Source organism: Stenella coeruleoalba, assembly GCF_951394435.1.
Source record: "Stenella coeruleoalba genome assembly, chromosome: 16".
NCBI classification, from domain to species: domain Eukaryota; kingdom Metazoa; phylum Chordata; class Mammalia; order Artiodactyla; family Delphinidae; genus Stenella; species Stenella coeruleoalba.
In genome coordinates, this window is record NC_137162.1 from 37,986,072 (window position 1) to 38,000,011 (window position 13,940).

The 13,940-nt window shown below is 42.1% G+C and overlaps 1 protein-coding gene across 4 annotated transcripts in view; it reads right to left on the reverse strand.

Annotated features, from left to right (window-relative positions):
• The window catches only part of PAPSS2 (3'-phosphoadenosine 5'-phosphosulfate synthase 2), a 79,670-nt gene that overhangs the window by 8,763 nt on the left and 56,967 nt on the right, over window positions 1–13,940 (reverse strand). For all 4 annotated transcript variants that reach the window (XM_079900369.1, XM_079900370.1, XM_079900372.1 and 1 more), the window contains exons 6-8: window positions 13,745–13,858; window positions 11,384–11,495; window positions 4,703–4,908 (exon numbers count right to left, since the gene is read on the reverse strand). In XM_079900369.1, the coding sequence (XP_079756495.1) occupies window positions 4,703–4,908; window positions 11,384–11,495; window positions 13,745–13,858 (432 nt within the window). The remainder of the gene's footprint in view (window positions 1–4,702; window positions 4,909–11,383; window positions 11,496–13,744; window positions 13,859–13,940) is intronic.

Sequence of the window (13,940 nt, forward strand, 5' to 3'; positions counted from 1 at the left end):
ACTATGCTTTTGGCATTTCTGGGATCAGGAGGGACAGAGAGCATCTCTATCCCCAAGGTGGCTCAACTGTCCCCAGAACTGTGGTCCAGCTATCAGGAAGGGAGGTCCAGGGGCTCTAATTTCCAAGGGCTTTGTGGCCCATAAGTACCCACTTCCTTCCAAGCCTCCTGCCAAAGGCACGTGTGGGACCACGGCTAGAGTTTGCAGAACTGGACACACGTGTGAGGAACAGGCTTTAAGGGAGTCTAGTGAAGCAGTGAAAGAGGAACGGGGCTTGGAATCACAGACAACAGGAATGCAAAAAGGAGAGAGGATGAGCTCAAACACTAGGATGAAGACTAAGAAACCTATGGTGAACAGGCTGAAAGAGGGCAAGGAAAGGAACAGTGGAAATAACCTAGAGAGGAAGAGGGAACGTGTACATCAGGAGAGGAGCTGCTGAGGGTGGGAAGGTGTGACAAAGAAAGTGAGGAGGCAGGAGTGGAAGGAACAGTGTCCTAGGCTGAGGGACCAGCACATGCAAAAGTGTGACAGAGGATGATATAGTGACCAGCTGAGATGCTGGAGGGGAATATCTTGGGCGGTGGTGGTTAGAGGTGGTAAGGTGAAGTCATAGCTTTATGTGAGCTCCCAAATAAAGCTTGAACGGTCCACTCTAGCTGAAGAATTGGAGAGGGGCTTCGAGGGGAGTAGGGCAAGAGACAGGGAAGAAATTAAGTGCCCTGGCCCAAGTTGCAACAGAAGTGAACACCTTCAAGCAATACCTAGAAAGCAGAACTGTTAGGACTTGGTGATTGAATGGACAAGGAAGAAGAAAGAAGGAAGAATGACGTCCAGTGTGGTATATATGTACAATGGAATATTAGTCATAAGAATGAAATAATGCCATTTGCAGCAACATGGATGGACCTAGAGATTACCCTACTAAGTGAAGTAAGAGAGAGAAAGACAAGTATCATATGATATCACTTATATGTGGAATCTTTAAAAAAATGATACAAATGAACTTATTCACAAAACAGAAAGACTCACAGACTTAGAAAACAACCTTATGGTTACCAAAGGGCAAAGGTGGCAAGGGGAGGGGTAATTTAGGAGATTGGAATTAACACATACACACTGCTATATATCAAATAGATAATCAACAAGGACCTACTGTATAGCACAGGGAACTCTACTCAATACTCTGTAATAACCTATATGGGAAAATAATATGAAAAAGAATAGATACATGTATATGTATAACTGAATCACTTTGCTGTACACCTGAAACTAACACAACATTGTACATCGACTATACTCCAATATAAAATAAACATTTTTTTAAAAAAGAAATAATGCCATTTGCAGCAACACGGATGGACCCAGAGATTATCATACTAAGTGAAGTAAGTCAGAGAAAGACAAAGATGATATCACTCATTTGTGGAATCTAAAAAATAATACAAATGAACTTATTTACAAAACAGAAACAGACTCACAGACATAGAAAACGAACTTATGGTTACCAAAGGGGAAGTGGGGGGGAGGGATAAATTAGGAGTATGGGATTAACAGAAACACACTACTATATATAAAATAGATAAACAACAAGGATTTACTGTATGGCACAGGGAGCTATTTTCAACATCTTGTAATAACCTATAATGGAAAAGAATATACACACACGTATAACTGAATCACTTTGCTGTACACCTGAAACTAACACAATATTATAAATCAAGTATACTTAAATTTAAAAACTAATACTTTGAAAGTAACACAGAAAATATATATTTTTTCAGAATGCCAGGAGATGTACACTCAAAACTGAGGAAATTCATTATGGAAAATAAATGTTGTTGATCTCATGATAAAAAAAGAAAAGAAAAAAAGAATGACATCTAGGTTTTGGACATGGGCCACTGTTTGGATGGCGGAGCTGTTCACGGAGGTGGGGGACACAGGAGGGGGACAAGGCTGGGGTGAAGTTGCCCATGTTGAGTGCGAGATGCTTGCAGGATCTATCCAGGTGGAGCCACACAAGAAACAGCTGCAGATAATTATCTAATGCCATGGTTCTCAACCTTCACAGTATATTAGAATCACAGGGAGCCTCAAAACTCACAATACCCAGACTGAGCCCAAGCCAGTTAAATCAAAGACTGTGAGGGAGAGATCCGGTCATGGGAAATATTTTTTTTTTTTTTTTTTTTTGCGGTACGCGGGCCTCTCACTGTTGTGGCCTCTCCCGTTACGGAGCACAGGCTCCGGACGCGCAGGCTCAGCGGCCATGGCTCACGGGCCCAGCCGCTTCGCGGCATGTGGGATCTTCCCGGATCAGGGAACGAACCCGGGTCCCCTGCATCGGCAGGCGGACTCTCAACCACTGCGCCACCAGGGAAGCCCCGGTCATGGGTAATTTTTAAAGCTCCCCAGGTGATTCTGTTGCTCTAACTAACGATGTGGTCTTCATTGAAGGGCTAAAGGATATAGAAACTCTCATTCCTATCCTTCATTGGGAAGTCATACTCTGTTCTCTTGGTTTCTACATCTGTAAAGTGGGAGTAATGATTCTTAGGTGCTTCACGGGAACATTGTGAGAAATAATTACCATTTGAAAAAGATTTGAGATCCATGGATGAAAGGCAACAGGGCTCCACTAAGCATTATTTTTACAAGTTTCACCCGCTCCTCTCCTCATGCTCGCATCTGTGACACGTCACGTGGTTCCATATTAGTGAGAGGGTTGGGAGGATTTGAATGGAAGGTCAGGGTAACTGCAGTGAGGGGCTATGCAACAGAGGTAGACCGTTTCCTCGGTGACTCTGACCATTTTCCATGCAAATATAACTCCCAGTGCCACATGGAAACACAAGAAGGCCCATAATTACTTTTGGAAGGAATTACTGTTGGAAGGTTTGGGGTTCTAAAACCAAAAAAAACATGTTTAAGTTTTACGGTGAATTTCAAGGTGCTAAAAAATGTCCAGTGAAGACAGTTCCTTTCCCATAAACACACCTTCAGTGCTCCAAGTGTAGCTTATACAGGGTGAGTGGTTTTCTCTCTGGTTATCCATGGCCCATTTCTCACCATTAGCTCACTAGGACTGTTTACAGAGTCCTTCTAATGACCTAATGCTACAGAGTCCCTGACTATATTTTCAAGGCCACAAATCACACCCCCACTCTCCCTGCCATCGAAAACATTCTGACCTCCAACTGCCAGCACGTGATGCAAGACAAGATAAACATAACTGCTTTCGAGCTTCCTTAGTTGTTTTTTTTCTTTTAGTGCTAACCATGTATATGTGGATGTTAGGCCCAAAGAGTGGAAATATCTGAGCTGGCATGAAGAAAGGCCACTATTCTTTAGGTCACTGAGTGCAGATAAGAGCTCAAACCTAAAGGATTATGATCAGAAAAAGAATGAGACAAAGATATAATTAAGGCTCAGAACACAATTCCTCAAATAGCTATTGTCCAGTAATTTCAAGGCCTGTCTCCCAGCCTCTTGGAGAGAAAATGTTCAGATGGCTCTGAGCTTATCTGCAGGGTGGCTAGTTGTGTCCAATAAATGAGGAGCTGCTTTGCTCCCCCACTGACCTCTTGTGTTCCACCAGGGGCCTTGCAAAAGCCCTCCCTACTTTGCAACATTTCACAACTGAAAAAAACCAAACCAAACCAAAGGGAAGTTTGTCTGACAGATTTGAACCGTTTTATTCAAACATCCATTGTGTACAGTCTCAGAGCTGCAAGAGATCTCGGAGTTACTGAGTCTGGCCCCCTCCTTTTATAAATGAAGAAACTGAGGACAAGAGAGAGGATGTGCCTTGTCCAACCACAAGGCTTTTTAGAGTCTCCTGGGTCTCAGATGGTTCTCTATTACCTTTGAACTTTCTGAAAGTTAGTTACTCCAGCTAGGGAATCACTAGTATATGTCTTTTTAAATTTCAACCCTAATGCTCTAATCTCAGATAAGGGATAGCTTTTGCATTCAATTTCACATATTTTTCTCTATGGGAAATGAACCACACCCAACAATTCCACTCCCTGCAATCCCAGCCCATCACCAACAACAATTAGAAGCTGTGAAGGAGGCTGAGGAATTTTAGTCTACTTTGCCCTTAGGCAAATTGACTCCAAAATAATCCTAATCAGATGAACACATTTTTCAATCTGATGAAAATGTGGTATTTTCCCTCCGGAAACTCTGCTGCTATCTGTGCTTTTTGTTTATTGAAACAATGTCCCCCACCACCCCCTCCACACAACAGCCACAGAGCATGAACTTCCAGTCTCTTTCCAGAGGTTAGCTGGATCCATTCTGTAGGAAGAAATTGACTTCCCTTGTGAATTTCAAGATGGACAGGGCTGCAAGCTCTGGCTGTGGTTTTGTGCATAGCATAGCTATGATTCTGGTTCTCCCCTCATGATGTTAGACTAAATTATCTCCCCAGTCCAGTTGTTTCCCATTTAGCTGAGGGAGTCACAGCCATCACAGGATCTGAGGACTCAAGAGACCGTTTAGACCAGCCCTCCATCAAAAAGTCATTTCTTTGCCCTATCTAAAAACATCTCCCCAGGCAAAGCTTGCAGGACCTCCCTTGGAAACGCATTCTTCCATCTAACCCCAGTTTTTCTAAGTCCTTCTCGAAGGACTTAAAAAGAATTATTTTTATCCTAAGTTGAAAGAAAGACCTTCCAAACGTTATGCCACTTACTTTGATGTAGGGGTGTTTTGCACAGGTTGTGCCCCACACATGGGAACAACGCTCCTCTTTTCTGTGTTCGTAGAATTCAGGGTCTCGTAAGATAGCCACCTTCCGTCCTCCGTGTGTCAGGACAAACTCGCTGCACCCTTGCAGCCGTGTCTTATCATCCGCGGAGACGGGCAGCACGACGGGGATGCTCATGTTAATCACTCCGTCTGTGGAAAGTGCCATTTGATGCATGAATGTGGGATACAAGATGTGGGCTCCTTTAAAGAGGAGTCAAACGTGCACAATGTCTCTTTCAGACATTTCCTGCAAAAGGCATTAAGACCTAACTCTAACATGGTTATGTTGGCTACACTAGTTTCTCTAGCGTCTGTGATAAATCCTTTGAGAAGAGGCTTCTCAAAGCAAAAGATGGAGCGTTTGTGAAAAATGGGCTGTTTCAAATTGTAGGGGTGGCTTCAGTAACTGATTTCGGGGTGGCTCCCGAGGGGGTGGCTCCCTTCGGAGTTCTTTTTAAAATTTGGTCCTGACCTCAACACACTAGGAAGCTTAAAGCCTTTAAAAATCCAACTAGATAAAATAAAGGTTGGCAATGCCCTGCATATCTGCGAATTCCACACCGGCAAATTCAACCGCCTCGTGGATAGCAAACCTTATACAGGATCCACCTTTGGTTGAATCGTGGATGAGGAACCCGCAGATGCAGAGGTTGGACTGTGGGGCTGGAGCGTCCACAGATTTCGGTGTCTGCATTGGGTCCTGGAACCAACCCCCCTCAGATTGGGAGGGATGACTGATTTCTTAGTGAAGCCAGATAATGTAAAAGAAATCACACAGCTGTTTCTCCCCTTTTGTAATGGTGCCCTAACATTCTAGCAAATATGTCAGGCTTTCAGTTGTACTTACAGTGAGAAAATGGGGGCACAGAATTAAGTGTATAACATTAAAGAATATCAGGGAGATTTGGGGGGAGTTGCCAAGTTCAAGACTCAGAAGGGAATGAAAGGAAAGTGAGTAAAAACAACATTCAATTTGTTACCCAATTTAAGCTCGTACTGCTTGCCGCTCCACCGGCCAATAAATGGAGAAATGAGTTGCCGGGAGAAGGAATAGCAACTTTATTTGGAAAGCCAGCAGACCGGGAAGCTGGTAGATTCGTGTCCCAAAGAACCACCTTCCCTGAAGTCAGGCTTCTTTTATACTAAAAGGGGAGGGGATAAAGTCAAACATTTTCTGGTTCCCGTCAGACTCTGAGGGGATGTTAATTTCTTCCTCCCTGCCGTCATTCACAGGTGGGCTTAGTCAGGATGTTTTCTGTGAGCTAAACAAAGGTCTTTTAGCTTAAACTTCATCACATGAGAGGCAGGGTTCCCAGAGATGGGCCATTATGTATAATTTAAGCTTATAGGCAACATCCCTTTAGGGATTAACTTGTAAAAGCAATAGAATAAAAAGGTTAAAGTAAAAGAAACAGATCCAATGTGGAGTAAAATTTGTTCTTCCTTATTACAAACTCAGGATTTCCAAAAGAGGAAGCAAATGCTGTTATTTATGGATTGGAGAAAATGTACCATAGATTAATGAAGTCTTTTAAATCTAACTCAAAATCCAACATTTAGACCACTTCTGATAGAGTTAAAGGTCTGAGATCTGAGTTCTGTTTCTTTGGGGCATCATACTCCCCCATTAGCTATGAAACAAAAGTCTACAGGCATATCACTTTGCACATTTAAAATACTCTCCAAAAGTTACTAGGACATAAAGAATGTCACAGGATATACACAGCAACTTCCAGCAATAAAGAAATCCCATCCATCATAAAATCCTGCAACCTGCTCTGGGAGCCTCCTAAGCAACAAGGAAGATACTGTACACAGAAGGTATGAGTTTCCTCACTCAAGTAACTCCTTTGTTTCAAAGTTCACAGACAATAAGAGTAGTCCAAGCAAGCCCTGTGCAGAGAGCACTAAACTCAAAGCCAAGCGATCTCCTATTTACTACCTGTGTCACTCACCTTCTCTGTCCTCAGTTTCTCCACTTGGAAAATGGGATCATAAATAATATGTATATCCCTGGGTTGCTGGGAAGAGGCTTTCTGTGAATAGCACGACCACACTGCTTACAAAGAGTGCCTTGAGTGCCTTGACCAAAATAAAGTAAAACAAGATGCAAAGCAAAAGGTGGGTTGGGTGCTGGTGGAAACCCAGCTCTGCCTGCAACGTGCTTGCGGTGCTGCCTTCCATCAATTACTCTGGGTTGAAATCCAAAGAATACTCCACTTGCTCGTTGCCATCGCCTCCTTTGGTCCACTAGGTTCCAGCCCAGCCTAGCATCTGATCCACCTTCATCTTGGCCTTGAGTGAAAATCCCAACTAAGGAAACAGCACTACCTGACAGGTTGTCAAGAGACTAATCTGTGGGATGTTGTGGAAGGGAGTTCTACCGAGTAACAGTGCCAGCTGATCTCATACACCTGTAGCTACAACTCCACACAGGTAAAAGCAGATTTACTGGGGTTTCCCTATCATCTTAATCAACTTTTCTAATACATAAAATTATCCTACAATTTAACTCTGTGCTGAAATAGCCTCCATAGCTTTAAACATTGACTCGGGCTTTCGGCCTTTTTCCATCATGTGCTTCAGCTCTGGTGGGAACCACCCTGATTATTTTACTGCAGTATAACTCATTTTGGAAAAGAGTATCGTAGTTTTTTAGCCACAGTTAGTCCAACACTTAACTTCATGTTTAATTGAATAATCTTGCTTTTGCTTTAAATAATTTTCAAGCCTGTTGTTTTAACCTTGTAGATATGCTTATCATTTGTTTGGGACAATTTCTGGGCAAAAACAAATACTTTATATTGCTTAATTCATCTTTTTCAAGGAAAAACAGCAATGATGAAAACAATACTCAAGATAAATGATATCTTCAGAATTTTACCTTTTTCTTCCGGTACAGTGCAGAATTTTAGAATTGCAGCGAGTACGTGTTTATTCCCAGTTTTATAACTATCAATTGTCATAGCTTGAAATTAAATTCATGCATAATTACTCATCACAAACGAAGTACAATCATCCACAATCCAACCAGGTGCATCCACTTTAAATTGTATCTAAAATTGATTTATCCTTCATCAATTAAAAATGTTTTATAAATGCAATAGAAAAAAATTTCCAGATTTGTGAAACAAAATGAGGACCGACCTCAGTAGAAGTAATTAACAGAAAGGATCATAAATTTTTAAAATCTCAGGAACAAAATGTGCAACAGAAATTCAGAAACAAGTTTAATTTGTCAGCCAAATAAAACATTATAAACAACAGCTGCATCTGATCCAGAAACTTCCTGTTACTTGGACTCCTATCAACAGAAGAATGCAGCATTATTCTGTTATAACTGGTTGGATCATGAACTGTTAGCGATTCCAACTGGTTCATTTAGATTTTTTTTTTCTAGTTATGTCCTTACCATTTCTAGTTAATATAACATATCCAATTATAATAATTTAACTACTTATAAAGTTAAAGTACATACCAGGAAGGAACATGCCTAGAGAAATACAAACAAAATTAAGAAACATATTGTTTTCAACTTTCCACCAAAATAATAGTAAAGCAACAATGACAAGGAACAAACTCCTACTATGAAGCTTCATACATACAACATACAAAGATACTGAGCTTTTTGTTACTGTAAAAATAGAGCATACGTGAGAGCAAAAAGCTGGTGAAACCAGAATTTGTATTGAATAATGTCCAATACAATCCAAAAGCATTTTTAAATAATTATGTTTTTATTTACTTATTTATTTTTTTGCGGTACACGGGCCTCTCACTGTTGTGGCCTCTCCCGTTGTGGAGCACAGGCTCCGGACGCACAGGCTCAGTGGCCATGGCTCACGGGCCCAGCCACTCAGCAGCATGTGGCATCTTCTCGGACCGGGGCACGAACCCGTGTCCCCTGCATCGGCAGGCAGACTCTCAACCACTGCGCCACCAGGGAAGCCCAATAATTATGTTTTTAAATAATTATAACATATGTCAATAGCCCCTCCAACTTAAGCAAGAAGTTCTCTTACAAATATGTGATGTTATAACTACTGTCAGATGATTCCAAACCAGGCTTTGGGAGGTATACAGGCAAACTGCTTTAGAACGTCCTAGAATTCCAGATGTTTACAGGACATGAGAGTATGCCCAGTCCCAGGATAACCGGGATTTGAATCCAGGCTTCGAGGGAGTTATTTAACCTTCCCAATACTTATTTCCTCATATGGACAAAATACCTTCACAGTGGTGTTATCTGGATTAAATGTGATGTCCTATGTCAAGCACCAGGGTCAGAACACATTATGTGCTGAATAAATGCTGGCAGTATATAGAAAAGCTCTCAAGCCCTGACTTGGAAAGTCAGAGCCGCAGAAGACTTGCCATTAAATGATCAGGTCTCACAAGGCTGCTATGTCTTAACCCTACTTGGATGCCACCAGTCAAGAACATAAGCTCGAGGTTCCATTTTTAAATTTAGATGTGACATTTATCATTGGAGAATCTATGACAGCCCCCCCCCCCCAAACTATATCCAGTGAGAAATAAAATAATACACTGACATGAAAATAGACCCTTGAGTAATATAGGGAGTAACTCATACTATATAATCATCAAAAACACTAAAAAATGATTTTTTATTTTGCTTTTGGACTAAGTAGACTGAGCTAATTTTTTTTTTTTTTTTACTATAGGGGGAAATAGTGAACCTTTGAGAAAATTAAAACCAACAAAATACTTTTGGGAGACAGGGTCAGAATAGAAACAATTTTACCTGCAGATTGTAGGTGATCAAGAAATGTGCAATTGTTTAATGGTATATGAAAATGGCCACATGTCTATGGCTACAAAAATTATTTCAAATTTTCAATGGTGGTGACTCAAACTTTCATAAATTGGTTAAAATTAAATGATATCCATACAAATGATACCTTGCCCAACCTTCTGATACAGAGAGACATCATTTTTGGAATTTAACCGTGTCTACTCAGTCCAAAAGACATCGAGCCAAGCTCTGTCATGAGACTGTCATGGTGTGGTAGAGGGCAGTGTTTCAACCAGCTTTCCCTAGACACCCTCAAGGTTGCTGTCCAGGTGGGAGAAAGACTGAGCCCACTTCTTCCAAAGGAGCAGTTCCATTTTTATCTGTTGTATATATTGCCTCAGATTTCACTGAAATAGTTATGACTTGAAAAAAAAAAAGTTTTGACAACCACTGATGTGGCGGGAAAACCCCTCTGGACTAGAGTTCAGAAGATGAACTGCACTGCCTGTCCCAGCAAGCTCGTATTATCTCCAGCAGCTAGAACAAACCCTGACATCTGAGGACACTCAATAAATATTTATTGGCTAGCTGATGAACATCTTATCTGTGCTACTTCCAAACGGATGTGACTAGAGATAAGCTTCTTGGTCTGTTCAAGACTTTGAAGTCCTTTTAATTTTATGCAGTGAGGGGGTTGTTAATATATGGAACATTTACTATTGGACCAGCTACTGTATTCTTTTAAACATTCAACATCCCATTGAGGTAGGTACTATTATTAACATCCCTATTTTACAGATGAGGAAACTGAGGCCCAGAGAGTTTAAGTAATTTGCCCTGAACCCAGATAGTTTGGCTCCACAGCTCACTCTTATCCACTATGATATTCGGCCTCGACTTAGGTAGAGGTGTGCAGCATATTACATCCCTGGTATGTATTTTTAATAATTGACTTACATAGGAATTAAGGAGGCTTCTTGAGGGTATGGGGAGTTTTGAAACCTAACTACAACTGGGGTTGCTTTACGCCCCATTCCCCAGGCAGAGGCACAAACCTAGAACATGAACATCTTTCTCAGGAAAGAACATCTGATTTGATTTTTCTACCTAGAAGGTTTGGAGCCCTGCTCCGTATTACAAATTCCCTCCCCCACTTATCAGTATTCCCCAAGATCTTGAAATAAATAAGTTCTATTTGATAAGGTCAAGACAGTTCTAGGAAGGAAATGATCAGAGAAGGATCCGGAAGTTTTCTGAATGAGACATCATTCCAACCTTGACAGGAGCAGTTCTCTAAGAGCCATTCAGCTTCTGCCCAGAAAGCTGCCTTAACACCCCGTATTAAAGTTTAGTGGATGAAGCCATCCTAATATATTTCACGTATGAGCATGAATATCAACCCTTTATTATCCACCAAGGAAAGCAGCTGCTGCAGTAATGTTTGCTGGAGGATGGGAGGCATCCTGCAAGTCAGCAATGAGTGCTGAGTCCATCCTGGCTTCCCCAGGATGGTCCAAGCAGCTGCCAGTGGTGCTTCTGACTGTCCACTGCCTTATGAATATCACGGCCAGCAAAGGGCAGGTGGAGGTGAAAAAGACTTAACCTTCTCTTGGCTTTGTGTGCAAGTCAAACCTTTATTTTTTGGTTCCTTAGCTTTAGATAATCAATAATCCTTTGAGGATAACCAAAAAAAATCCTAAAAATGGAAGCTTATACATAACTGGACACACCATAAATAATCTAAATAGTTTCACAATAGGATTTACGAACCAAGGATTAGCATTTCTTGTTCCTGTGAAAACTTCTGAGAAATATTTTTTTCTTTAATAATAAAGAGTAACAAACAAACGAAAAAACAAAAACCCATACCGTCTAGCAGGGTGCCAAAGTGTATAACCTGCAAGTACTCCTTTTCCCGCATAAAACCTTTGAGGGGAGTGGCCCAGCCTTCACTCAAAACTTGGACCCACTGAAGATCCAGCTGCAAAACACAAAAAAGCAGGTGAACATTTCCATAAGCTCCGTTTTCCAGCCATCTGGCCCCAGGGCAGTCCTTTCTTATTCAATTGACAGGAGAATGAAGGCAGAACCTTTTATGATTTAAGCATTCCCATATGTAATACTGACCCATGATCTAGGGGGGCTGGAGAAGTTTGAGTCTAGAACTTTCTGTGGGAGAGTGGTGAAAAGATTTCAAACTGGGATGATTTCTTTGAACACTTTAGGCTCTATCTATCCTTACAATGTGCACCTGTGTTGAAGATTCACCGTTCATTCTTTTTTCCACAAAAATTCTGGTTTGGCTACATTTTTTTCACCAAATGTGCTAGTTATTTGACTGAACTGAGCAAACCATTGACACTAAGATAAATGTCCAGGGACTTCCCTGGTGGCACAGAGGTTAAGATCCGCCTGCAAATGCAGGGGACACAGGTTCGCGCCCTGGTCTGGGAAGATCCCACATGCTGCAGAGCAACTAAGGCCATGCGCCACAACTACTGAGCCTGCGCCCTAGAGCCCGCAAGCCACAACTACTGAGCCCGCGTGCCACAACTACTGAAGCCTGCGCCCTAGAGCCCGTGAGCCACAACTACTGAGCCCGCATGCCACAACTACTGAAGCCTGTGCGCCTAGAGCCTGTGCTCCGCAACAAGAGAAGCCACCGCAATGAGAAGCTCGCGCACCCCAACGAAGAGTAGCCCCGGCTCACTGCAACTAGAGAAAACCCGCGTGCAGCAACAAAGACCCAATGCAGCCAAAAATAAACAATAAATAAATTAATTTTTTTAAAAAAAGACAAATGTCTAAAATTCGTAGCGTGATACTGACAGGCCTACGAGCTCTGGCCCCAGGGGCTCATACAGGGATGTCCACCTGGCACCACTCCCCACCTGGGGGCCTAGTCACCAACAGTGCCAGACAGTGTGCAGTCTGAACACACACGTGGTTTCAAGCCCATCCTCCCCTCTACCTGAAAACCCTGTTTATCATTTAAAACCCAGTTCAAAAAATAAAAATAAAAAAATAACCCCGCCCAAAATAAATAAATAGATATAAATAAAAATAAAACCCAGCTCATGGGCCACTGCTCTGAAATCTTTCCTGTCACCCCTAGGATCAAGAGAATTAATCATTAGATTCTTTGAAGTTCTTCTGTACCTTGCAGACCATTTTGTTATTGGAACTATTATTCCGCACTGTAATTATGATTATGTGTTTCTCACCTGCCTGGAGCATTGGAAAACTCAGAATTTATTGTGTTTATAAATTCGTCATGACTTACTAAAGCCTGAGGTCTTCATGAGCTGAAGGACATTCCCAATGTACTCTGCCTCTTAAAAAAATGTCCAGGGCTTCCCTGGTGGCGCAGTGGTTAAGAGTCCGCCTGCCGATGCAGGGGACATGGGTTCGTGCCCCGGTCCGGGAAGATCCCACATGCCGCGGAGTGGCTGGGCCCGTGAGCCATGGCCGCTGAGCCTGCGCATCCGGAGCCTGTGCTCCGCAACGGGAGAGGCTGCAACAGTGAGAGGCCCGCGTACCGCAAAAAAAAGAAAGAAAAAAAAAACGTCCAAGGTTTTAATGGATACCAAAAGGTTACCAGTGAAGACTTGATCACCTTATATGAACCAACTAACACTAACCAGTAAACAGGCCAAGGTATCTGCAGGGCTATTTGCTGGGATTGCATCTTAACATCTTCTAGGTTGCAAAATCAATGCAACCACAGCTCCCTCTCCTCAGACTGAACTCTCCCTGATGAGGGAAGAGTGGGATGTGCAGAGTAGGAAAAAGATCAAGGCATTCATGTCACTTTAGATCAGGGTTGCTTGTTGTTTTCTTCAAATTCCTTCTCAATGGTCCAAGAAACACCTGTATTCTGGACAAACTATTTTCTCGGCACCTGCCAACAAATAATTACTGCCTAATGCTTGAGCGCCGGCATCACTGAAGGTATAATGACAACCATATAAAACTGTCCTCTGCAAATACAGAAGTTACGTTCCCAGTCTGCCTCGGTACATGGCATTGGTCAGCTGCCTGGGGCAACACTTGATGAGAGATTTTCTTGAAGAAGAGGTAAAAAAAAAATTGGCAGAATGAAGTGTTTTTCTTTACAGGCATTGCATTTTCCTTATGTCTACCTTCCTAATTAATTAAGAGTAACTGTAAATGGGTTATAATGACTGACATTAAGCCTAAGTCTCCATTAGCCAGTGGGCACCATCTTACCTTGGTAATTGATAACGAAGGGAGCACTTCGGCCTCAGCTCGGACTTGGTCGAGTTTGTTTTCCGGCACAAACAGTTCGTGGATGCCTTTGATTATAGTGTGGGGTACAATGTTCTGAAATGAAGCAGACTTGGTAACAGTTTGGAATGAAAACTATAAAAAGAACACTTCAGTAAACAGATGATCTTTTATGACT